This window comes from Sciurus vulgaris (genome assembly GCF_902686455.1).
Source record: "Sciurus vulgaris genome assembly, chromosome: 15".
NCBI lineage: Eukaryota > Metazoa > Chordata > Mammalia > Rodentia > Sciuridae > Sciurus > Sciurus vulgaris.
In genome coordinates this window covers 44985154-45009836 of record NC_136476.1, presented here as the reverse complement: position 1 = coordinate 45009836, position 24683 = coordinate 44985154, and the positions used below count along the sequence as shown (strand labels likewise).

Here is a 24683-nt window from a genome sequence, read left to right as displayed (position 1 = left end):
GCCTGTAATGCTAGCTAGTCAGGAGGCTGAGGCAGGAAGATCACACGTTTGAGGCAGCCTTGGCAGTTTAGTGAGACCCTACACAACCTAGTGAGACCCTGTCTCAAAATAAAAAATAAAATGGGCAAGGGACATAGCTCAGTGGAAAAGTTCCCCTGGGTTAAATCTCCAGTACCACAGAAAATCAACTGGTCTGTTACTAATGCTTAATTAACAAAGTGAAAACACTTAGATAATTAATTTCACAGTTTGTTCATTTTATCTGTAGCAAAAACTAGATCTAGATTTTTCTATAATTCTGATTTATGTGTAGAGGGATTTATTAATATTTCTTATGATTTTGGAAATTCTCAGTGCTTTTCAAAAGTCCTCTTGTGTTAGCCTCATAAATAGCAGACACAATTATATCTTTGTACTGTGACTACCTCTAAGTACCCCCACAGAATAAATTCAGATTCATAGTTTTATTGGTATTTGTCATGTGTAAATACATGCCAGACACATTATTTTCATATAATGTCATCACAGTCACCCTCTTATACTTCATGTGTACTTAGACTATACTACTGTTGTTTCTTTTCTTTGTTTCTAAACCTCTTTGTATCAAATGAGCAGGCAATATGCAAAGTGTGCTATTAGATCATTTGGGGAGAGAATAATGTCACATACAGGACAGAAAAGGTAAACAACAGGTTTATTCCAAGTTCCTGTGAAGAAAGGATGGAGACTGGCATTATACAAATTAGCCAGGCTACCTTCTAAGGGAAGATGTTTTTCTGCTCCTTTTTCGGGCACCCAGAGTTCTTCAGAGTTACCTGCCTGCTGCCAACAGCCTATTTTGCTGTGATTTTCCTTATGGTACATTTAATCATTGGAATATCAACCATGGAGGTGCATGGAGAAAGAGGAAAAGATTTCAGAGTAGCCAGATGGCACAAAATCTAGGCCTTTTATGCTTATGAACCTATAGACCATACTGAGGTTCTCACCTTAGGCATCAGAACATCACAGACATCCTGTTGGTGTTAAGTAGAGAAGACATAAGATCAAAGTGTTAATAGTGCTACTATACAATTCATGTTCATGTTGTGACTAATCTGTAGTTTCAGCATTGTTTTAAGAAAGCATGAAACTAAGATTTTTAGAAAATTTTCTATAAAATAACTATAATATAAAATGGTTTGTCATATAATAATATAAGCATGAATTATCCAAAATAATTGTTTACACAGAACATCTAGAAAAATAGTAGTATAGATGAAATCTGAACCAGATAGTAAGTAACCAGATAGTTGCCTGGAGTTAACCAAGAAGTTGAAGTGTATTAGGAAATGGAAATCCTGATCAGCTCAATAAAAATTTTCCCTTTTTTTCTAATGAACTAATTATTGTCTACTTATAATATGTAAAACTCAAAATCTTAGACTGTATCTCTTTCTTGCATAATTAGCAATTCTTGCTCACATTGAACCTAATAAATAGCATAATGCTTCTTACAAATGCCTTGTCATTTTAATGACTTGACCACTTAAGAAAATTAACTGAAGCTTATTTACTAGAAAAGTAGCCCTATGTTTAGTAGATCAAAATATAAAGTAACATTTAATTTTTTTTTTTCAGAATAAATCTTATATGACTTATTGGCATATAATATTGACAAGTTATTTAAATTGCATTTTCAGGTTCTAAAATGCTTAAGTGTTACTTGAGTAATTATTATTCAAGTAATTGTTCAAGTAATACTCAAATATTAACTGAATTAGTTAAATTGAAATTGTCCTTTTGTTGTCTAGTACTGGTTGCACTCATTTTCTTGATAGGAAATGTCTGAAACTGGCAGAACTGAAGATGAATATCAGAATATATATTAGCTTCTACCATGTTTAATAATGGACTAATATCTAAAGATCTTTTACTTTGAAAATATTACCTAAATGTAAATATAATCTGTTGGTTGACTGGTTGGTACTATACCAAAATAGAAACTCTTTTGTTATAGATTTTTAAATCATTCATTGTTAGCCAAAGTGCAATTACATAGGAAATGTCAGTTATAGTTTATTCTTTTGCACAACCATGTGGCATATATACCTGTGCAAGCTTATTGCAAGCTTGTCATCTTATAGTTAATTTCCTAGGATTTTAGAGATTGTTATTAGAAAGATTTAGTTCTCCTTTAAAAATAATGATGGTTTATTTAATTATAAAGTGGTCATTTATTTAATTATATTTTAAAAACCCACTATTTGTTGAGGTACTTAATATACAGAAAATATTTTGTAAATATCAAATGAACCTGTGCTAATATTAGTAAGTTACCTTCCTATAGACTTATCTGTGAATAAGTTTGCTCAAGACATTCAGCAGTATTAAAACACAGGTCTGTATTTAAATTGTTTACAATGAGGATGTGTGTAGTTTTGCAATGTACTGTAACTTTCAGAATTAGGTTCTTATGTTTGAATTCCTTCTTGGAAGTTGTCATTAGGAAAATTTTAATATTATACATGAGAAGTAGCTGAGTTAAATTTGTATATTTAGATTGAAGAGAAGAATTGAAGTGTCTGGTAATTGCTTTAAAATATTTGAAAAGTTGTTAAACAGAAGAGTGAATAAGTTTGTTCTACATGACCCCCAAGAGTAAAAATAGTAGATAAAATCATTATTAGACAAAAATTTCTAATTCAGTTTATTTCAGATAATCCCAAAGTGTCAGAAAATTCAGTAGACTGACTGCTTTCTAAGTTCCTTTTTGTTGAAGGAGCTCAAACACAGGTTGCATAAGCCACCACCTGGTGATGCTGTTGTACAACAAATTCAAGCAACAGTTGGATCTTTGGCTTTGATGAAGTTCCTTAGAAACTATATGGTTTTGTCAGGACCAGTGCCTGGTGTATTGTTTGTACTTGGGAAGGGTTCTTAATAGACATTTTCTTAAGTTGACTTGTGAAAGCATAGTGAAATATATAATTTTTCTTGTTGTTATCTCTACATTATTTGGTCTGTCAGAGGAAAAGGTGTTTGGTTAATTTTTAGGCTGTTTGATGGTTCCTTAAAACTGTTCATTTGAATGCAGACATTAAGTAATATTATTTCTATGCCACGTAGTATAGAAATTGGTCAAAATCAGTAAGGTATTTACAACATTTTATATTAGTTTTCTCATGAAAATCTCTTCTCGTTAGAGAATAACATGCAGACACAAAATGTGCACATAGAGGTTTGCTTTGGTTAGGCTTAAATGTTATCACTTAAAAAAATGATTTAGTTGCTCCTGCAACTGTTTTAGCCTTCAAGTTATAAATGAATGTTAGACAATTTTGAGAACTTTCCTCATTGGGCCAGGAATGTAGCTCAGTGGTAGAGCACTGACAGCTCAAGGCCCTTGGTTGGATCCCCAGCAATGCACGCATACATGCATAAATAAATAAATAGATAGATAGATAGAAAAGAAAAATCTTGTTAATAAGTGCTTTAAGATATCGAAAGGTGGACTTTAATAGGGGAAAATGTTTGTCAATGTTTAGCCTATGTGATGAAAACTTAAAATAGGTTTTTTTTGTTTTGTTGTTTTGTTTTGTTTTGTTTTGTTTTGTTTTGTTTTTATGGACTTCTTTCAGTCATTCAGACCAGTAGTCACCAAAGTGTGATTATCACACTCTTAAGGGGATGCAGAAAGAAAATACTAGAACTTCTAAAATAAATATTATAAAGATTTATTTTAAGTCTTTCCCTTTAAAAAATTCTGATTCTATATGTATGTAAAATTTTGTAATAGTGTGCATCAGTTTATAAATAAATAAAATATATGTGCTGAGATGGGTGCCTGAAAATGTTTTCACTGAGTGGTTGACAGCTTTTTAAACTATCATAAAGAATGTCTTAGGGTAAGTTTTGGAGATCTCTTATATAGCATCATGACTGTATGATAACGTATTGTTTATATACTTTAAAGTTGTCCAGAGAATAGATCTTAAATGCTCGCTCCACAAAAAATAGGTATGTAAGACGGTAGATGTGTTAATTAGTTTGATTTAATCATATCTTAATGCATACATATATCAAAATACATCATATACCGTAAATATGTTTAATTTTTACTTGTCAAAGTAGGTAAAGACTAGAATCACAAAGAGTGAAGAAATGCATTTACACTTAAAACAGTTGTTTTGCTGAGAAGAACTTCACAGCCTTAAATGAAGGAAACACTGTTATGAAAAATTTTTAAAAATTAAGAAAATTGCCATCAGAGAATTCATTGCTTTGTAAAGGAAAAGAATGACCTTCAGCTAATTAAGCAGCATTGGAGGTCAAGAGTTTTAAATGTCTACCTTGTATGCATTGCCATAGAAATCTCTGGATTGGTGAATGAACTCCATTGACTTTTTGTTTGAAGACCTAAGTTGCAGATGTGAATATTAGAGAGCTCTGGGGAGGCTGAAAAGAAAGTGATGTAAGTTTCTGGAGTTGAAGGCAGAGAAATGTGTACTACTGTTTTAAAAGCACGTGTCTAATTTCTTTTCTTCCAAGCCCTTGATATAACTCCTTAACTGGTTTTAACAATTAAGTTGTCAGGAAATGCAGATTCTGAGCATGAGTTTAACTCTTTAAAGGATTTAAAAAACTCATTGTGGGGAAATGGTGTCCAATTCAACAGTTGAAGAAATAAGAGATTGTGGTGTAACCACCAGTGAAACCTAATATACTTTTTTTTTTCCATTTAATTTACTATTACTAAAACCAAACAGGATCATTCCCATTTTCTAATTTGTCTTTTTCTATGGGTACTGGTTGAAAGAAAGACTGAAAATTCTATTTGATATGGAAAATTAGCCCATACTGTTTTTGTACCTTTAGAAGACTTATGTGTTGTTTTAAAAGTAAGACTTAGTACTAAGATTAAAGAAGTGACCACATACAGTGGAACACACCTGTAATCCCAGTGACTGCAGGGAGCAAAGGTGGTTAGGCAGGAGGAACAGAAGTTCGAGACCAGCTTCAGCAATTTAAACTCTTTGTCTCAAAATAAAAAATAGGGCTGGGGAGATAGCTCAATTGGTAGAGTGCGCTCCTTGCAAGCACAAGGCCATGGGTTCGATCCCCAGCACCGCAAAAAAGAATAAATAAATAAAAAGGACTGGGGATGAACTTCAGTGGTAAAGCATTCCTGAGTGTGATTCCCAGTACCAAAACAGAAACAAAAAACAAAGAGTTGGGGCGAGGTAGTGCACCCCTATAATTCCAGCAACTCAGGAGGCTGAGGCAATTCAAGGCCATACTTGGCAACTTAGCAAGATACTGTCTCACAAACTAAAAGGGATGGGGGTATAGCTCAGGAGGGGGAAAAAAGAGCCTTTGGGTTTGATCCCCAGTACAAAGAAGAAGAAGGGAGAAAAAAAGGTAAATTTGAAAGGTTTTGGAGTACATAATGTCCCTTGTCTGTTTTATCATGGATGAAATTACAAGCCACATACAGTGGTGCATGCCTGTAATTCCAGCCACTTTGAGAGGCTAAGGCAGGAGGATTACAAGTTTGAGGCTAGCCTCAGCACCATAGTGAGCTCGATCTCAAAATTCAAAAAGTGGGGTGGTGCAATGGACTGAGCATGTCACTCAGTAGTAGAGATTGATTCAATATACTGAGAGAAATGTTTATATCCATTTTAAACTTTCTGTCCTATGATACGTTTCATTGGATCTTAGACATACTTTTAGGACAGCTAGTTCAGAGGTTTTACAGTTCAAATCTTTAGTAGGTGGTTGGGTCCCTTTTGGGACACTGGGTGCTTTTCAGTCATTACATTCTTGTCCAGTTCATTCTTGTCCAGTTCTTATCAAAGTGCACGTAGGGGAATATAGTAAATGCTAGGCTTGAATTAAGGTTTTTGGCCTAGTCTATGGTTTAATTAACAGTTTGAGCTCCAACATCATATTATTGATAATGTAGTTTTGCTTGTAGTTTTCCTTTCAGATAGCTAAAAATTTTTTATTTTAATTTAAAAAGAAGTTTTTTGTTCTTGTTTTTGAGGAACAGCTTTAGATTTACAGAAAAATTGAACAGAAAGTTCAGAGATTTCCAATATATCTGCTCACCACCTCTCCCCCAGTAAACCAATTAATGCATTATTATTAACTAACATTCATAGTTTACATTAAGGTTTACTCTTTGTATTGTACATTCTGTGGATTTTGATAATTGTATAATGACATGTGTCCACTATTACAGATCATACAAAGTATTTTCACTGCCTTAAAATCTCCTGTGTTCCACCCTGTTATCCATCACTCCCTTGAACCCACTGATTTTTTTTTCCACTGTCTTAATAGTTTTGCCTTTTCTGGAATGTGGTACAGCTGAAGTCATTCACTTGTAGTCTTTTCAGATTGGATTCTTTTACTTCTCAGTATGCATGTGGAGTTCCTCTTTTTGTGGCTTGATTGCCCAGATTCTTTTCATCACTGAATAATCTTCCATTGTATGAATTACTGCAGTGTTTATCTGTTCATCAATTGAAGGATATCTTGGTTGCTTCCAAGTTTCGGCAGTTATGAATAAAACATTAGTGTGCAGATTTTTGTGTGCACATACGTTCTCAATTCATTTAGGTAAATACCAAGTTTAATTTTCCAAGAAACTGCCAAACTCTATTCCAAAGTGTCTGTCATTTTTCATTCCCAACAGTGAATTGAGAGTTCCTGTTGCTCCACATCCTTGTCAGCATTTAGTAATATTTTGGATTTTGGCCTAATTCTAATAGGTGTATAGTAGCTTCTTGTTCTCTTTGCAATTCCCTAATGTTATATGATGTTGAACATTTTTTCATATATTTATTTGCCATTTGTATATCTTTGGTGAGTTGCCTCTTCAGAGCTTTTGCACATTTTTTAAATTGGGTTGTTATGTTTTCTTATTTTGCTGACTTTTAAGAGTTCTTTATGTATTTTGGATCCTAGTTTTTTATTCAGCTGTGCTTTGCAAATATTTTCTCCCAATTTGTACTTTATTTCATTTCCTTAATATTGTTTATACTAAATACACACTTTCTAGGTTTGTCTCCTACATATTATATTTATTCTGGTAGACTCTTGTTGTTTAAAGGACCTGCAAAAAGATACATTCAACCTGAACCAACATTCTAATCTGTGAAGCTTTCTGAATCTTGATATTTGGAAAATAATAGGCTGTTTAAGTGCATATATTTTAGAAACTGTGTGAACTGGGGCAAGTTACTTAATCTCTGCCTTTGGCATCCTCATTTATAAAATGGGGATAGCAAATATGAATGCCTGTTTCATTATGTTAATATTAAGATTGAATGAATTAATGTATATAAAGTGCTTTAGAGAAGTACTTAGTACAAACTAAGAGCTCATTAAATACTTGCTTGTTATAGTCATTTTTGCCATCACTGTTATTTTATTCTGCCTCATCACTTCAATATCATCTTGGCTGCTTGTTGTTATGGTTGTGGTTATTCTCCCCCTCTTAGTCCTCCTCCTCCTCCTTTTTATGTCCCTTCCTATTCCCCTCTCCCTCTTTCTTTCCTTCTTTCCTTGACAGGTTCTTACTATGTTGATCAGCTGGGCTTGTCTTGAATTCCTGCACTCAAGTGATCATCCCACCTCATCTTCCCAAGTAGCTGAGACTACAAGTTTGTTCCACCATGCCCAGTCTGGCTGTATTCATTGGTTCTTTTGTATTTTTTTGATTTTTAGAAACTGAGTTTAATACCTTTTGAATTATCTCTCTTCAAATTTTGAAGTCAATTCTTTCATCCAACAAACTAATTGTTGTTTTGTGCTACCTACCAGGGGTAGAGACATAAATAAAATGTCTATGGCCTGCAAAGAACTTCTTTAATAAAGGAAAACAGATGTTTAAATAAAATGTTTTCTTATTCTCCAAAACCTGAACTATATGTTCCCCTTCCCTGCTATTAAAATGGATAAACTCTGTGCTGCTGAGGCTGGCCCCTTTATTTATATACTTGTCCTATTCCCTTTTGATACCAACAACTGTAATCATTGCAGCCCTCTGTAGTGAACTGTTGCTAGCAGCTCTTTCACTGGTTATTGCTCATTACTCTTCTCAGTCTACTAACTGCATATGACACCATTGGTCATTTCCCCATTCTTGATACTGTCTTCTTCAGCTCTTTTCCTCAATCCTTCTTGCATTATGCTCTCCTCATCCTGACTTTTAAAGGGCAAATGCCTCAGGATTATTCTTTGAACTCTTCTCTGCATACCCAAGGTAGAGATCTTATGTATTTTCAAGACTGGCACCTACTAATTTATTTCTACAGTTTAGACTTCTATCACTAGCATGTATACCTTAGTGTGTATCCAGTAAGCTTCTTAAAAGTTAACATCTCCTTGAATTCTAGCTCTCTCTATTCTTGTTGTTCCCCCACAAAGCCAAAAGCAAAAACAAACAACAAAAAAAAAAAAAAAAAAAAAAAACTTCGCGTCTTTCACAGTTTTCTCCATTTATGTAAATGGCAATTACATTGTTTTAGAACCTTGAGATCAGTTTTGAGCCCTTTCTTTCATCTCCATCAACAAATCTTATTAGCTATGCTTTCAAGATATTCAGAATCCAACCATTTCACACCTCTTCTGACCCATATTGTTCTGACCTTCATTCTTAGGGTGCCCTGATCTCCATGTTTCTGTCTATGCTCCCTGGTAGTCTCTCTTCCGCACAGCAGTCCGAATGGTATTGTGAAATATAAAAAACGGTCATGTCACGATTCTTGTCATAGGCACTCTTTTTTTTTTCTTTGTATGTAAATATAATTGTTATTGTTAAGTGTAAATCCAACAGTATTTTTTAATAATTTATTTTGATTCATTGTAAACAAATGGGGTACGACTTGTTTCTCTGGTTGTACATGAAGTAGAGTCATACCATTTGTGTAGTCATACATGTACATAGGGTGATGATGTTTGTCTCATTCTGTTATTTTTCAGTCTGTTATTTTTCCTCCCCCCCCACCCCTTTTTTCCCTCTATACAGTCCCTCCTTCCTCCATTCTTGCCTCCCTCCAGCCCCCCATTATGTATCATCATTCACTTATCAGTGAGATCATTTGTCCTTTGTTTTTTGGGGATTGGCTTATCTCACTTAGCATGATATTCTCCAACTTTATCCATTTGCCTGCAAATGTCACAGGCACTCTTCTTATCGAATAGTTTCCCATAAATGTGGAGTCTCTCCTTCCAAGGGCGAGTAATTGTTAACATGATTGCAACCTGCCACTCACCTTTCATCTTCTGCTTCTTCCCTCTTCCAGTGCTCTAAACTCTCTCCTGTTTCTGTGGCTTTAATTTTTTTGTTCCTTCTGTCTGCCTGTTCCTTCCCCAGATCACCATATGGGTCTTCAACTTATCATTCATATCCCTCATCAAACATTACCTGTTCTGTTGAAACTAGTTAGCACCACTTTTTTTTTTTTCTTTCCAGAGCTTATAAACCTAATAAAGCTATAATTTTATTGGGAATTAATATCAAGTTTGCTCTAATATGTGTCCTTGTAGAAGTCATCTTTTAACAACCAGACCTGTGTTGCTCTTTCACATGTTTCATTCCCAGCATATCTTAGAATATCAATGGAAATCTATCACTGACTGCAAGTTTTAATACCTGTGATTCAGTATGTCACATCTATAATTTAAAGGCATTTGTGCCAGTGGTGAACTCTAATTCAGATCACTAAGTCCATTTTTTAAATTAAAAGAATTTTAATAATACTACTACTAATAATAATTGTGTGTGTTTGTGTATGGTCCTGAGCTATTCCCCTAGCCCTTTTTAGTTTTCATTTTGATATGGGATCTTGCTAAATTACCTAAACTGGCCTCAGATTTGCAAACCTCTTGCCTCAACCCTGAATAGCTGGAATTACAGGCCTGTGTCACCACACTTTGCTCCACCCCAGCTCTATTTTATAGACCAAACATCTCCAAATTTGTGAAGCCTAACCTAACCCACTTCTGCTCAGTTTACCTCTTCTTTTAATACCCTTAGTATGGAGCTGATTACCACCTTGTTCATACCACTGTTGCCTGTTTATTTTCTTCTGTTTTAACACTGTCCATTTATTAATAATTGTTTCCAATTCAGCAAACATTTATAGGTATCAAAGTGTTAGTTTGATTTGGATCATATACCTAAGTAGCTGCTCATTCTGTGGTACTTCTCTTTGTTTGCATGTGACTATCTCTTTAAATGGAGACCTTCATTATGCAAGGGGTCATATCTGAGGTTCCTTTTAGTATTCAGTGCGTGTTCATAGTAGGTGGACTTAATTATTTTGCATAAGTAAGGAGATGGATGGGTGAATGAAAAAAGTCTTGTTTCTGTTCTACCCATCCAGTACATGCATCCTCCTCCCTCTCCTATACTGGGGATTTGAACCCAGGGGTACTCTAACCCTAAGATGTATTCCCAGGCCTTTTTATTTTTTATTTAGAGAGATAGCCTCCTTAAATTGCAGAGGCTGGCCTTGAACTTGAAATCTTACTGCCATAATCTCCTGAGTAACTGGAATTACAGGTATGTACCACCATGCCTACTACTTTATTTATTTATTTATTTATTTATTTATTTATTTATTTTATCTTATTTTATTTTATTTTTTTGAGGGGGGGGGTACCAGGGATTGAACCCAGGGGCAGTTAGCTCCTGAGCCACATCCTCAGCCTTTTTAAAATATATTAAATTTTGAGACAGGGTCTCACTGATTTGCTAGGGCCTGACTAAGTTGCTGAGGCTCACTCTGAACTTGTGATCCACCTGCCTCAGCCTCTGGAGCCTCTGGGATTACAGGAGTGTGCCACTATGCTGGAGAAGATAGAAGCAAAAATAGAGGACTTATTTCGTTCATCAGTTCTTTTGAACCCAGGGATACTTAACCACTGAGCCACATCCCCAGGCATTTTATTTTATTTTATTTTATTTTGGAGACAGAGTCTTACTAAGTTGCTGTGGCTGACTTTGAACTTGGGATCCTGCTGCCTCAGCCTCCAAGTCTCTGGATCATAGGCGTGTGCCACCATAACCTGGCCACAAGTTCTTATTCTAATGCTTCCCCCAAAGAACATGTTGCTCCCAAGCTTTTTTTCTTTCTGTTCATACTAAAACTGAGTCATTTATTTTCTGTTTCTCTTAGTCTTTAGCTTTGTTTTTGTTACTTGCATAGATTAATACCAATCTTCTATATTAATCATTAATTATGTACTCTTTAAATTATGTGATCATTATAGAGATTCTTCTGTAGCTTACATTTCTTTGACTATTTCATCATTTGGGTAATTAATGTTTACACAAAGTATTGTTTGAGCATCTGTATAAACTATTTTCCCATGAAAATACTTTTTTTTTTTTTTTTTTTTTTTTTTTGACCATTCTGGGGGAGGGAGGAACCCATACAGGACATTTTAAAATGTGAATTCCATCTTCACTATCCTAAACTCTAAGTTGACATGGATATTTTTCCCAGCGGTTCCCACTACTACTCTGTATATATTATCTCTTGTGGAAAGAATTAGAATGAAACTGACAGTTTTCATTATTTTTCCTACTTATTTAATCAAAATGATCCTCATTTTAGGGAAAGGTTTCAGTATGTTTAATAAAATACGTTGCTACTTTTTTGTATGGTGATGATGTCTGACTGCTTACTATATTAATATGTAATAGATATTTTCACATTTTTTAGAATTTGAATCAAGCCTAAAGTCTTGTATCTTGTATATCTTTCTGGGCTTATATATTAACAAGCAAAAGCAATGCCATAGGAAACATGACTTTTTTGTGAAATAGACAATGATGTTGAGCATGTCTTTCTTGGTTGGATGGATTATAGAGCACTGCTGAGATGTTACTAGCAGAAAATGTTTGAATGTGAGACTCATTGAGTAAGTTCAAACAGATCATTGGAGGGAAAAGTTGCATGATTCTAAACCCCAGTACTTGGAAATAAGGGTCCTGAGAGAGCTAGTCTACCTTTATTTTTTCCCACTTTCATTTTTCCCCTTTGGGTGTTCTCATATGCCTTCCTATATTTGATATTAAACTTTTATTCTATTAGAAATTTATTTAATCAAGTTGTAGGAGAAATGATAAATGGCATTTTAAATGTTTTCTTCCTGTTTACCTTCAGATTACTAGAAGAAAGGTTACAGTGAGGAATCTCTCTCATATATTAGCTTGTTACTGTGCCCCAATGGTAAACCCAAAATATTTATCTCTTGTAAGAGAGTTACTGGATATTCCATTGTGCTTTTATCCTAGAGTGGTAATGTCTTCAGAGACATTAATTTTGGATACTGTACTTATATTCTTATCTGCACATTTTATTCTGTTAGGCTCAATCCTCCTGTATGGGCTTAGATCTCGTACTTTGCCTATATGCATGTGTCCTGACCACTTGAGTATCCTCCCCACCCACCCCTATAAATGTCACATTTAGATGATAGCTATTGTAAAGGTATCCTGTATCACCCGTCTATGAGATCTTGACTTTTCCCCATTGCCTGTATACTGTGAAAATCTATTTCATATTGCATCATTTGACATTGACATTGTAGCATTTGCAAGACCTGCCTCTTCTGTGGCCTTTACAACACCATTGTGGCATATGCAGTGATAAGTGAATATAAATTGTTTCTTGAAGCAATCTCTGAAAGGGCTAGTTAATGGACTTGTGATTTCTAAAAGTTAGGTTTGCAAGCTAGTGAATACTCATTATTTGCATATTTAGTGGGGTTCAGTAGAATACTGGGTAAGTTTTCCCTACTTAATTGTTTATATTTCCTCTTTCCCACACAAGTTATGCTAGGATTAAATCTTGAAAATGGTAGTCAAAATAATACACTTAAATCTAAATCAGTAGTTTCATATGCTACATGGAAGAGAGTCCTGTAAGTTTTAATGAGAAGATTGAAGGCCTTTACAGAAAAGATGATTCTTTTGGTGGAGGTGGTGTGGGGGGTTACCAGGGATTGAACTCAGAGCCATATCCCCAGCCCTATTTGTATTTTATTTAGATACAGGGTCTCTCTAGTTGCTTAGCACCTTGCTGAGTTGCTGAGGCTGGCTTTGAATTCATGATCCTCTTGCCTCAACCTCTCTAGCCACTGGAATTATTGGTGTGCCCCAACCACACCCAGCTCAGAAAAGATTATTCTTACACATTAAAAGAACTGTTGTGTCCTGCCACTCAACTCAGATTCCTAAAAGTCATCAAATGGACTTCTACTGTTCAAATACATTTTAGATGTGTTCTTTATAACTGAAACTTAGGAAAATCAAAATATCTATTCTCTAAGAAAAGAAATCCGTGGAGGCATATCATTGCTACCCAGTGTATCATAGACTTTGCTACTAATTGAAGGTTTCAGCAGGTCAATAACAATGGAGGCCTTGGAGAGTTGAGATTCAGAATCGAGAAGGAAAGATGCTAAATGTGTCATTCTGAATGACATTATCATGGAACATGAATTATTTAAAATCAGGTGGGAAAAGCTAATTAAAGAGAAAAAATCAAGTAAAATAGCTTAATCCTTTTAATAACCAGCTCTGTGATTGTCTTGTAGGAATATTTGATTTTGTTTTTTCATGTTGCTATTTATATTCCTACCCTTTCTACACCCATTAAATTATTTTAAAGTAAATCCCAAACATCTATAGTTCAGTTGTAAATATGATCCTTATTTACAGTGGTTGACTTAGAATATTTGACTTTATAATTGTGCAAGAGCAATACACATTTAGTAGAAGCCATACTTCAAATTCTGAATCTTTATCTTTGCAGGGCTACAGATATGCAGTATATACTTCTTTACACTGGCTTACTCTAGGCTAATGTAAATGTTGTGAACACAATTAAGGTAGGGTAGGCTAAACTTTGATGTTTGGTAGGTTAGTATTAAATGCATTTGCAACTTAACTGTATTTTCAGCTTATGATAGGTTTATCAATATGTAACCCCATCATAACCAAAGGAGCATCTGTAGTGTGTATCTGTCGGAGATAAGAGATCTCTCTTTAAACTATAAACCATATTACCTTAAATAGCAATAGATTCTTAACCTTATCCCCAGGTCATAAGAAAGTATTCAGAGTTAACCTGGTTGTACTCAAAGCTGGTATTTTCATATTAAGATTGACCAACTGATTCAGGTATTGTCAGCCTTATACTTAATGGTTTTAGTAGCTATTGATTATTGTCTAGATCTATTACTTCATTAGGGATTGCAGAATAATGATGTTTAATACTCTTATTCAAAGTTAAGCTTACTTCCAATTGTCTATAATATTTTTTAAACAATGGTTGTGTGAATTAGAATCCAAATAAGGCCTCCATATTGCAAGTGGTTTGTGCTAAGTATTTTTTTAATCTGTATGTTTCCTCCTCTCCTTTTCTCCTTTTCTTTGCAGTTTGTTCTTGAAAAGGCCTGGATTATTCTTTAAAGTTTTCAGTTTGCTAGTGCATTCCAGTATTTCTAATATTTCTATAAATTGGTAGTTTTAGATGCTTTATATGACTCAGATTGAACTTTTTGGCAAGAATATTTAGAAGCAATGTTTTTCCTCCCATGAGAAGCCTGTAATGTGTTATTGCTTCTCTTTTCATGATCCTGTTATTAGCCATTGAGATTGTGTATTTTCTAGTCCTTGCTGACAGTACTTTTTGTTCTCTGAAGCTAATTGCTGTGGTTTGAGTGTGACCCCCCCAAAACTTCATGTGTTGGAAACTTAATGCCCAAATTCATATATTAATGATATTTGGAAGTAGGCCTTTGGGAGGTAACTGGGTTTGGTTGAGGTCTTGATCATGGAGCCCCCTGGATGGTATTAGTGGCTTTATAAAAGAGGAAGAGAGACCTGAGCTAGCACACTTACTGTATCTCTGCCTTCTTGTATCTCAGCAAGAAGGACCTCCCCACATGCCAAGCAGATGCTGGCACTGTGTTTTTTAGACTTTCTAGTCTCCAAAACTGTGAGCCATATAACTTACAGTCTTTATAAATTACTTGATCTCAGATATTTTATTAGAGCAACAAAAAAAGGGACTAAAACACTTGTTATTCTTTTTAATTTAAAAAAAATTTAATTGTAGATGAACACAATACCTTTATTTTTATTTATTTTTATGTGGTACTGACTATCAACCCAGAGCCTCACACATGGTAGGCAAGTGCTCTACCACTGAGATACAATCCCAGCCTGATCCTTGTTATTATAATGCTTTTTTCTGGTAATCTAGTTTTTTTCCTGTGGAAACTTACAGGATTTTTATTTTATTTTATTTTTATCCTTTTTTTTCAGTCAGCTTTGCATTGCTGCAACCAAATTACCCAACAAGAACAACTTTGGAGGAAGAAAAGTTAATTTTGGCTCCTTGTATTAGAGTTTTAGTCCATAGACAGCTGATTTCATTGCTCTTAGGCCCAAGGTGAGGCAGAACATGATGGGGAAAGGGAATGGCAGAGGGAAACTGTTCCTCTCATGACCTGTAGGAGGCGGGGGAGGTGTGGAAGGGGCCACAGAGAAGATCAAACCTTCCAGGGCACAACCCCAGTGACTCACCTTCTCCATCTGTGCTCTGGCCTGGCTTCAGTTACCACCCAGTCAGCCCATTCAAACTACGATGGGTCAATTAGGTCACAGCTCTTATAATCTAATCATCCTCACCACTCAATAATCCTTCAATAACAGGAACTTTGGGGGGACCCCTCCTGTTCAAACATAACACCCTCAGATTTTGATATTTAACAGGTGAAACTCTGTACTTGACAAGCCCTTTCAGTATGAAGACCTTAACTCAGATCAGTTTTTTTCTAAATCAGTTTCTGATTTCTTTATTTTTTCCTTTTTCCACAGTCTCTTTACTTGAATTTCTGACTGACTCTGTCACTTCATTCAAGTCCCTGCTCAAAATGTTGCCGGATCAGATCCAGCAGTGATCATTCCTCTGTGAAGCATCCCCCTGCTACTATTTTCTTGTCCTGCTTTCTCTCCTTCCACAGCATCTGACATATTTATGTATCTTTAGTCCCTCTTCTTTGACTTAAAAGCAGGAACTTTTTTTGTTCACAGCATTCCTCAGTGCTTAAAAATGAAATATTCATGGTAGGTGTCCAGTAATTCTTAGTGAATTAATTGTATCAGGTGGATTGTTGGGACTTCATCCTCATCTCTTAACCTTTATTGCATATTTGGAATCTGTTTTTCTTTCTCTTCTTCCTTTTGAGAGATTTCCTTAACATTATCTTTAGCAACCATTAATATTTGCTTTTGATGACTGTATTTTTAATTTCTAACAGTTCTCTGATTCTCTCTTTGCAACCTGTGCTTTGCAGTCACTGTGCTGACTGCAGTGTGGACTTCGTAAGAATGCTAAGTAGGCTCCCTCCCTCGGTGGATTGTTCTGATCCTGAATTTATTTCTTCTTTTATTCCTCTTGGTCCTTCTTTTGTTGTAACTGGGTTTTAGTGGGTATCTGGTTTGGGTTTCTTCAGCCGGTGTTAGATGCTTCTCTAACAGCTTTCTTTGATGGAAAGTGGATGGTATAGGCCTTTCAGCAGGAAAGAGTACAGAGTACTTGGACAGTAGCATGGAAGGAAAGGAAAGGAGTTCAGTTTGGCTCCACTGATTCTGAGGGAATTTAATTTTAATTCTTGTGCCATTTGTTTCCACAGCTAACTCTTTCTTGCTTCCAAGACTTTCTGAAACAGAATTGCTCTCTTCTGTGGTTACTTCAGCTGTGGTTTTGCTTTGCTTTTATTTTTCTGTCAATTTGATCCTGTCTACTTATATTTTGTAAAAATCCTGTAAAACTTTTTTTTTAATCTTTAGATGGTATCTTTTCTTGTTAACTAATACTTAATGATTTCATTTTTTTATTTTAGCACTTTCTTCAATATTCTTTGAAATTGTTGAAGAAATGCATGTAGTCTACAGCAAAATTAGAAAATTCATTTTCCTTCCTCTCTCTTCTCTACTTTACCTACTCCCCGCCCCCAACTCCAGGACACCAGGAGTAATCACTAATAATAATTAAGAATACTTATATCATTTTTAGTAAAAATATGATTATCACTCTTCAGTTTACTTTTTTGACTTAAAGGTTTATCTTGGTAATTTTTCTCTCTTACCAATATAGTAGCTTTTTCCAAAGATGAAAATCATGTTTTTTACTCAGAGTAAAAGTATTCTTTTAAAATTTGTAATTTCCCGTATTAGAAATTGGGTTGAGCATTTTTTGTTTGTATTTATTGGCCCTTTGTGTTTCCTGTTTTATGAAATGCCTGACTTATCTACCCTTTTTTTTGTATTTTTTCATAATGATACATAGATGTCTATTTATCTTATATTGGCATTTTACAAATATATTTTTAAAAATATTTTGGTAGTCTGTTCTTGTCTTAAAATTTTGCTTGTTTTTCCTTTTCAAAAGTCTTACCAGTTTTATTTAGCTAAATCTGTTGATTCTTTCCTTTGTGAATTTTCCTTTTTGTTCCATTTACTTAGGAAAGACTATTATCTTATCCTCAGTTAATTTATAATTGTTATGCCTATACGATTTAAGTATCTCACTCTGTTCCTTCAGTGGGTAATCTGCAGGAATGGGAATATATATGCTCGAGTTTGCCCCCTTTAGCAGGAATTCTGTGCTTTGTGAGTGGGGGGGTGTGGGGGGAGGTGGTCACAGACAGGAGGCCAACGTGGTAGAATGTGTGGTTCTTGAGTAGTTACCAAGGTGTCGTCTCAGAAAAAGAATGCTCAATAAATTCCTTTATTATTTTTTCCTTGAAAAATCTTTTGACTCTTCCTTTGTCTTCCTTTCATTATGTCTAGAGCCAAGCTCTTTAAAGTCCTATAATCCTTTCACATAAGTAATTTGCTCCTTTCCCTTTATTTGTATTGCTCTGAAGTGTGTTAAATGGTATTAATATTTTAGGAATCACCCATCTTACTGGAGGAGCAGAATTAACATAAGGAATATATATATCATATCGTTTTGTTTCTTTGTGAAATGTTATTTATTTGCTGCGGTGTGACATCAGCAACTCAAGTCTAATGTTTTATTTGGTCTTTCCTGTGCTTCTTTTGATTATTATGTTTTATTTCTTTTTTCCTAAAGCTTTTTTCCTAGATAAAGGTCTTTAATAAAGCTTGAAAAATTAAGTGGACTTACGTTCATAACTTATTACTTAGTTCACAAACTGATTTTAAGTACACATTGTGTACACCTAACTTTGTGGAACAAATTCTAAAGCTTCATTTAAATGTGTGTAAAATCTCTGTTGGCTTCTATATTCCTTTCTCTTGGATACAGAGTTATGGTTGAAGCATTTGGAGAAAAAATCTGGCCACACAGAGAGAGATACTTAGTTAGAAAATGGAGAAGAATTTTAATAATCACTTCAGATAATTGGAATATTCTTTGATACTAAACCCAAACTCCACAAGTGATAGTTTTTTAAAGGATAGTTGAAACTTGAGTCTGAAACCATATCAGTGAAATGTTTTGTACTCAGTTACATTAAATTCATTGATTAATTTGCATTCTTGGATTGATCTTTTACTTACACATAATTTTGTAACATCATACTTTTTTGCTTAGAAGATATTAGTTCACCAACTATGAAGATTTTCCAACATTGATACATTTCACTATATAATACCAAAAAAAACCACATTCATTAATATACCACTGATATCATAAAAAACTTTTTAAAAAGAAATTTTATTGGTGTATTATGATAGTACATGATAGTGGGATTCATTGTGACATTGTTGAATTCTTACATAACTTAAGAGAATACTCATTTCCTCTAAATTCATACAAGTGTTTTGTGTATATGCTCACACGCATGCAGAATGGCAGGTCTGAAGGACAGAAGATAATCACACTGCAGTTTTAAGCCCTTGGGGGCATTTGGATAAAGTTATTTCTTTAAAAAATGTCTAGTGTTACCCTTTCTACTTTGAGAATCAAAAACGGATAGGAAAAAAACTTAAATTTCATATACCAATGATGAGAATAAATTGTTTTTGGAAATGTATTCAGGTTTGAACATGATACTTTTAAAAATGATCTACTAATTCAGTAAAGGAATGATGGAGATGGAATGATGAAAATTAAGGAATAGTGGAAAGACCTGAAGTATGGTTATCAAGATCTTCAAAGAATTTGTTTTTTTCTATTATATAAGTCACTTTACTTGTTCTTAACTTTGTGAAATAAAGTGCTTTACTAAGTCATTTCACTTGTATAATTGTATGAATTTTGACCTCCGCGGTTATTATGGACAAACAGAACCTATGAATACATTTACAATACTGTGTTATAATGGGATCATTTGGATTTTGAATTATTTTAAATGTAAACAGAGCACCAAATATATAGAGCACCATTTCTTCAGTGATAGGCTGGATGTACTGTTTTTTGATATAAAAGCAAAAAAAATAAAGCAGAGCCCACTTTCTGCTCACTGAAATGTTTGAAACACATCCATTGAGAAAATAAATGAAAAAAAAAAATGTGTGTCCAGATTTTTTTTGCTTTGAAATATTGGGCTTGCATAGGTAAATATTTTGATCCTGAATCTTTAATGCTAATAACTTTATAAAATAAAGATTTTTATTATGTTAGTTCAGGGAATAGTGACTCTTCAGCTGGGATTCTTTCCTAAATAAGCTTACTTAAACAGTCTTAAAAATGATCTGAATTAAGTGATAGTAAAGAGTTTGGTGTTTCTTTGCCACTAAGAAAGTATTTGAAAGTGTAGACCTCCTCTCTAGGAAAATAAAATAAAATAAAATATAATGAACATAATAAACATTTTCCTTTTAAAAAAATTATACACACTCATATATTCCTGTAGTCTTTTGTAGAATTATAAGCTGGTGGTACATGACAGTGACAGGTAGATTTGCCTTTTGTGTCTTCATGATCTACTATAACAGATCTTCCCTTATTTAATGAAAATATCTCTTCAGTTTTGCTATCAGTGTTTGACTTACCTCCATATAAACTCAAAAAAATTAATTTCATAAAAATTCTGCTACTTCTAATTTTGTGACATCATATGTGGGATTGTGTAGTTGGACATAGTTGTGTCATTAGACACTGATCTCTGGACTCATGGAATAAGTAAACCTCAGTTGTAAAGTCTAGACATTATTTTTCTTTTCTCCAAAAACAATCTATTATCAAAAAGTGGTAAGAAATAGTAGAAAATAATTACAATTTTGTGGCCACGGACTATAGGAAATTTCTTTTGACTTAATCCACTTGATGAATATGTTAAGTGAAAATGAGTGGTAACCCTATCTTGGGGAAAGAGAATAGTTTACTGACTGTGTTTTTTCTGTAGATTTAGTTTACTATTATGTTACCTTGGACTTTAAAGATACTCTTGGATAATTTCTTTCTTTTTTTTTTAAATTTGTACTTTGAGATAGGGTCAAAGTTGCTCAGACTGAGCTCACACTTCCTGTCCTCCTGTCTCAGCATCCCACATAGCTGTGATTACAGGATTGCACCACCACATTTGGCTTTCCTTCATGTTCATAGCAGAGAAATTGAATAGATTAGTGTCTGCCCAAATGACATACTTAGTGGCAGACTAAGAATTAGGAATAAAGTATCCCATCTTTCAGATTTCCCCCCTCCTGGTCATCCATAATATTCTTCTGTTCATTATCTAATAATAGAAAAACAAATCACATTGTTCATAAATTTGTTTTAAAATATTTTGAAAAGACTGCAAATTTTCATTTTCAAAGTAGTGACTACAGATTTAGAATGGTAGGTTAAAGTCTGCTAGGGACTAAAATTAACTTTCTGAGCTTTGAACAACTCAGCACTTCTTAAATTTGTTTTTGTTTTAAGTTAGAATACTTACTATAAAGCAGTATTTCTTTTTTAAAATTTGTTCTTTTTTAGATATACATGACAATAGTAAAGCTTTCTTTCTATCTATCTATCTATCTATCTATCTATCTATCTATCTATCTATCTATCTATCTATGCTGGAGATTGAACCCAGGGCCTTGTGCATGTGAAGCAAGCACTCTACCAACTGAGCTGTATCGCCAGCCCATAAAGCATTATTTCTTTTTTTTTTTTTTTAATTCATTTTTATTGTAAACAAGTGGGATACATCTTGTTTCTCTGTACATGAAGTAGCATTATGTCTTAAGACAAAAGGCTATATTTTTTTTCTGTAAATTTTCTCTTGTTATTTGGAAATACTTGCTGCTTTGGGGAGTTATATAAAAGAGTCCCTGACATCAGATAATTAAAATTCCAACTATATTTTATGCATGTTATTTGTAGATGCAAAGTAATTTATCGATTTATTTTCCCCTTTAATTTTGGAATAGGAAGTGATTTTTTAATTATAAGGATATAGGAAGGTTGGGCAAGGTCAGTAAATTATTATAAAACAGTGGAGAAGAATTGTTTGTCTTTCCTGTATGTTTTATTATCAGAATTTTCCATCTATTATCTGTGTTTTGTAAATAAGTTTTCCTTACAATTAGAGAAAGTTATCAAAGCCAACACTTTGGAAATCCTTACTTTTTAAAAAAAATTTGGTACTTAAGAGATAAATAAATTTGAGGTATAAATGAGTACTTAATGTTATAAATGATGCTGGAGCTAAGTGATATTCAGCATGAAGCTGAGGTGGTTGAAATTCATAATCTATTTATAATTCAGGGTCTTAGTATCAGAGAAGTTTTAGAACAAATGCATTTTTAAAAATCATGGTGTATTAATTTTATTAATTAAAACCCTCTTCATGGAGACTTACTTTATCTTAGAAAATGGCCTTAGGCATTCTCTTTTAATTTATTGATTCAGAACCAAGTGTTTGAAAAAGAATATAAAAAGATTTGGGATAATTGCACTTGGTGTCCAGCTTGCTGATGATATTTTCCTTTTTTGGTAGTTTATAAAGCAAAGTATTTTAAATACCTTCTAGAAGGAAATTTTACTTCTTCAATAATAAGTATTCTATCCAGAAGTTTCCACCATCAGCTTTCATTTTGTAGTGTGGAAGCCTCATTATGATGTAAAATATTGCAACATTTTTATAAGGAAGAGAGATCATGGGTTCTCCATATGATGGAACATGTTTCCCAGCATTTCTGTGTTGTAATAAATTGCAGTGAAAAATAAATTAGAGTTTACATGAAATTTGATCTGTTTTGAAACTTGAGTCAGTGGGGGGAATAGTGGAATGTGCTTGGGATTCCATGGTGGGAGGTGGGGTCCAGGTAATCCTTTAGTCATGAATAGTAAGGAAATTTCAACACAGGGCTTTTAGGTTACAAGGTTCTTTCCCATTTTTTGTTGTTACAGGCAAAGGGGAAGATAGTGATGTACTCAGTATAAATGCAGATGCTTATGACAGCGACATAGAAGGCCCATGCAACGAAGAAGCAGCTGCTCCTGAGGCCACAGAAAATACAGTCCAGAGTGAAGCTGGTCAGATAGATGACCTGGAAAAAGATATTGAAAAAAGTGTGAATGAGATTCTGGGACTGGCAGAGTCTAACCCAAAGGAACCCAAAACAGCCACCCTGACTGTTCCTCCACCAGAAGACGTTCAGCCTTCAGCACAGCAACTGGAACTGCTAGAACTTGAGATGAGGGCAAGAGCAATTAAGGCCCTAATGAAAGCTGGTGATATAAAGAAACCAGCCTAGTTATTTAACTTGAGTTCGAATTTTAGGTGTGTTTGAATGAAGCCACATCATATAATTTTGTATCTAAAGTTTATTGGGGTCTTACGTGGTATTTCTCATGTAACCCAATTAGGTAAACTAATCCTAGGCCTGAAATACTTATGGTTTTTGTTTTGTTTTTTAAACTTTCAAATTATAGGTGTGTGTTTGAATTCATGGCACATATAATTGGATAGCCTGGATCCTTTTTTAGATGAATAATTAGCTGTGTCCGCAAATACTGTCTTCAAAGCCTTTAGGAAAGAGTCATGGTTTTTTTTTTTCCTTTGTTTTTAAATGTTTTGGCAACAGACCCAAAAGCTTTAAGATTGACCAAGCATGTTTCTCTTAAGGCAACTTGTATTTTGCAATAAATATTAAATTTTTGCTTCTAGATTCGTTAATGATTTTAAGAAATTCAGTTATGTGTATATGTAATTTTAAAATATGTACTGTTTTGAAGATGCCATCTGTGAATGTGGATTCCTAGTTAAAACTGAGTATAGTTTTTGTTGTTAGGCTTAGAGATCTGCCCTTCATGACTGAGTAAAACTTTTTTTTTATAAAGAAAATAAGAACTCAGTTTAAGGCAATTTTTAATAACAATTAATTGCCCATATTAAAGTCCAGCAGACAAGCCATCCCAACAGGTATTTGATCCTATTGGACACTTGCTTCAAGTTTTGGTTTTTTTTTTTCTTTTTCTATTTCAATAAAAAGGAACAACTTTTGATTTACATTCCAAGCTGTCAGGAAAAGGAGACTGTTATTTTATTCTACAAGGTTTCATCTGATGGTGTTGCTTGAAGATCTGATGTGCTATAATTCCATGAATCAAAAACAATAAAAGACTTACCATCCTGGATATAAAGACTTTTGATACTTTTCCAAAAGCAAAGTTAATTTCCAGAACTTTTGATAATTTGATGTTACAATTAGTCTAATTTTGTATAGTTTTTGTAAACAAATTAGCATCCTGCCACAATTACAAATGCTTTCCTCCCATTGGTAAATGCAGTTGTTTGATACCAAAATAAATTTAAATAGGGTCCCTTAACTTAAAATAAATTAAATTTTTTCTAAAATATAAATCTGGAGCTGTTTTTGTATTAGAAAACAAATGTAGTATATTTTATTTATAAGCCATACTGTACTGATATAGTATGAGGGTTTTCCTTATACATACCTTGCAGGGATTGTTTTACTAGCTGACTTAATTATATGTGTATTTTAGAGGCTTTTAAAATGAAAACAGAGGACATTTGTGAAACATTGGCAGTGCAGTTACAAATTTCCTTTTTGTTTCTGAACATGTTTTTAAATAATCCTATCACTATCTTCCTCTCTGAATCTAACAAGGCACAGAAGCCTAAATGATTTGAAATGTTTCTTTTAGGCTGGTAAATGTGGAGATGAGTTAAATAGTGCTCACAGTTATCATTTCACCATGAAAAGGCATTGATTATGGTAAAATAATCCTTCTGGTCCAGGTTAAGCTAAAAGTTAAAATAATAAAATAGTACCAAATAAACTTTATTGCTGCTTACTAATTTTAAAATACGATAAATGGCATTTGTGTGATTAAACCTAAGAGTAGGAAGAGGTCTGTGTATTATAGATGATTAAAGCCATCATCTTGTGAAGCACTGTGTGTCTTTTCTGTTCAGTGTGCAGAATTCTTTAGAGTATTTGATTGGAGTAGATATGTGTGAGACAGAATCAACTGAATGAGATTCCTACCTTTAAAAAAAAAAAAAACCCTTTTTTCTCCTTCTTTGTCTTTTTTAATATGAAAAGACTTCAGAACTTTTTGAAAATGACTTTAGAGAATAGGAATAAGTTTATTTTAGAAATGCCTAATGGGAAAGTGCCTCGTATTGATCTGAGGCTGCCATTTAAAAAGTCAGCTCACAGGTATTTATTGAATGCT

General features: G+C 33.9%; 1 protein-coding gene across 1 annotated transcript in view; it reads left to right on the top strand.

The window, feature by feature from the left end:
- The window catches only part of LOC306645072 (caspase activity and apoptosis inhibitor 1-like), a 55793-nt gene extending 32713 nt beyond the window's left edge, over positions 1-23080 (top strand). The window contains 1 exon segment of the mRNA XM_079112357.1: positions 22389-23080. Within this exon segment, the coding sequence (XP_078968483.1) occupies positions 22389-22735 (347 nt within the window). The 3' untranslated portion in view covers positions 22736-23080.
- The last annotated feature ends 1603 nt before the right edge of the window (positions 23081-24683 follow it).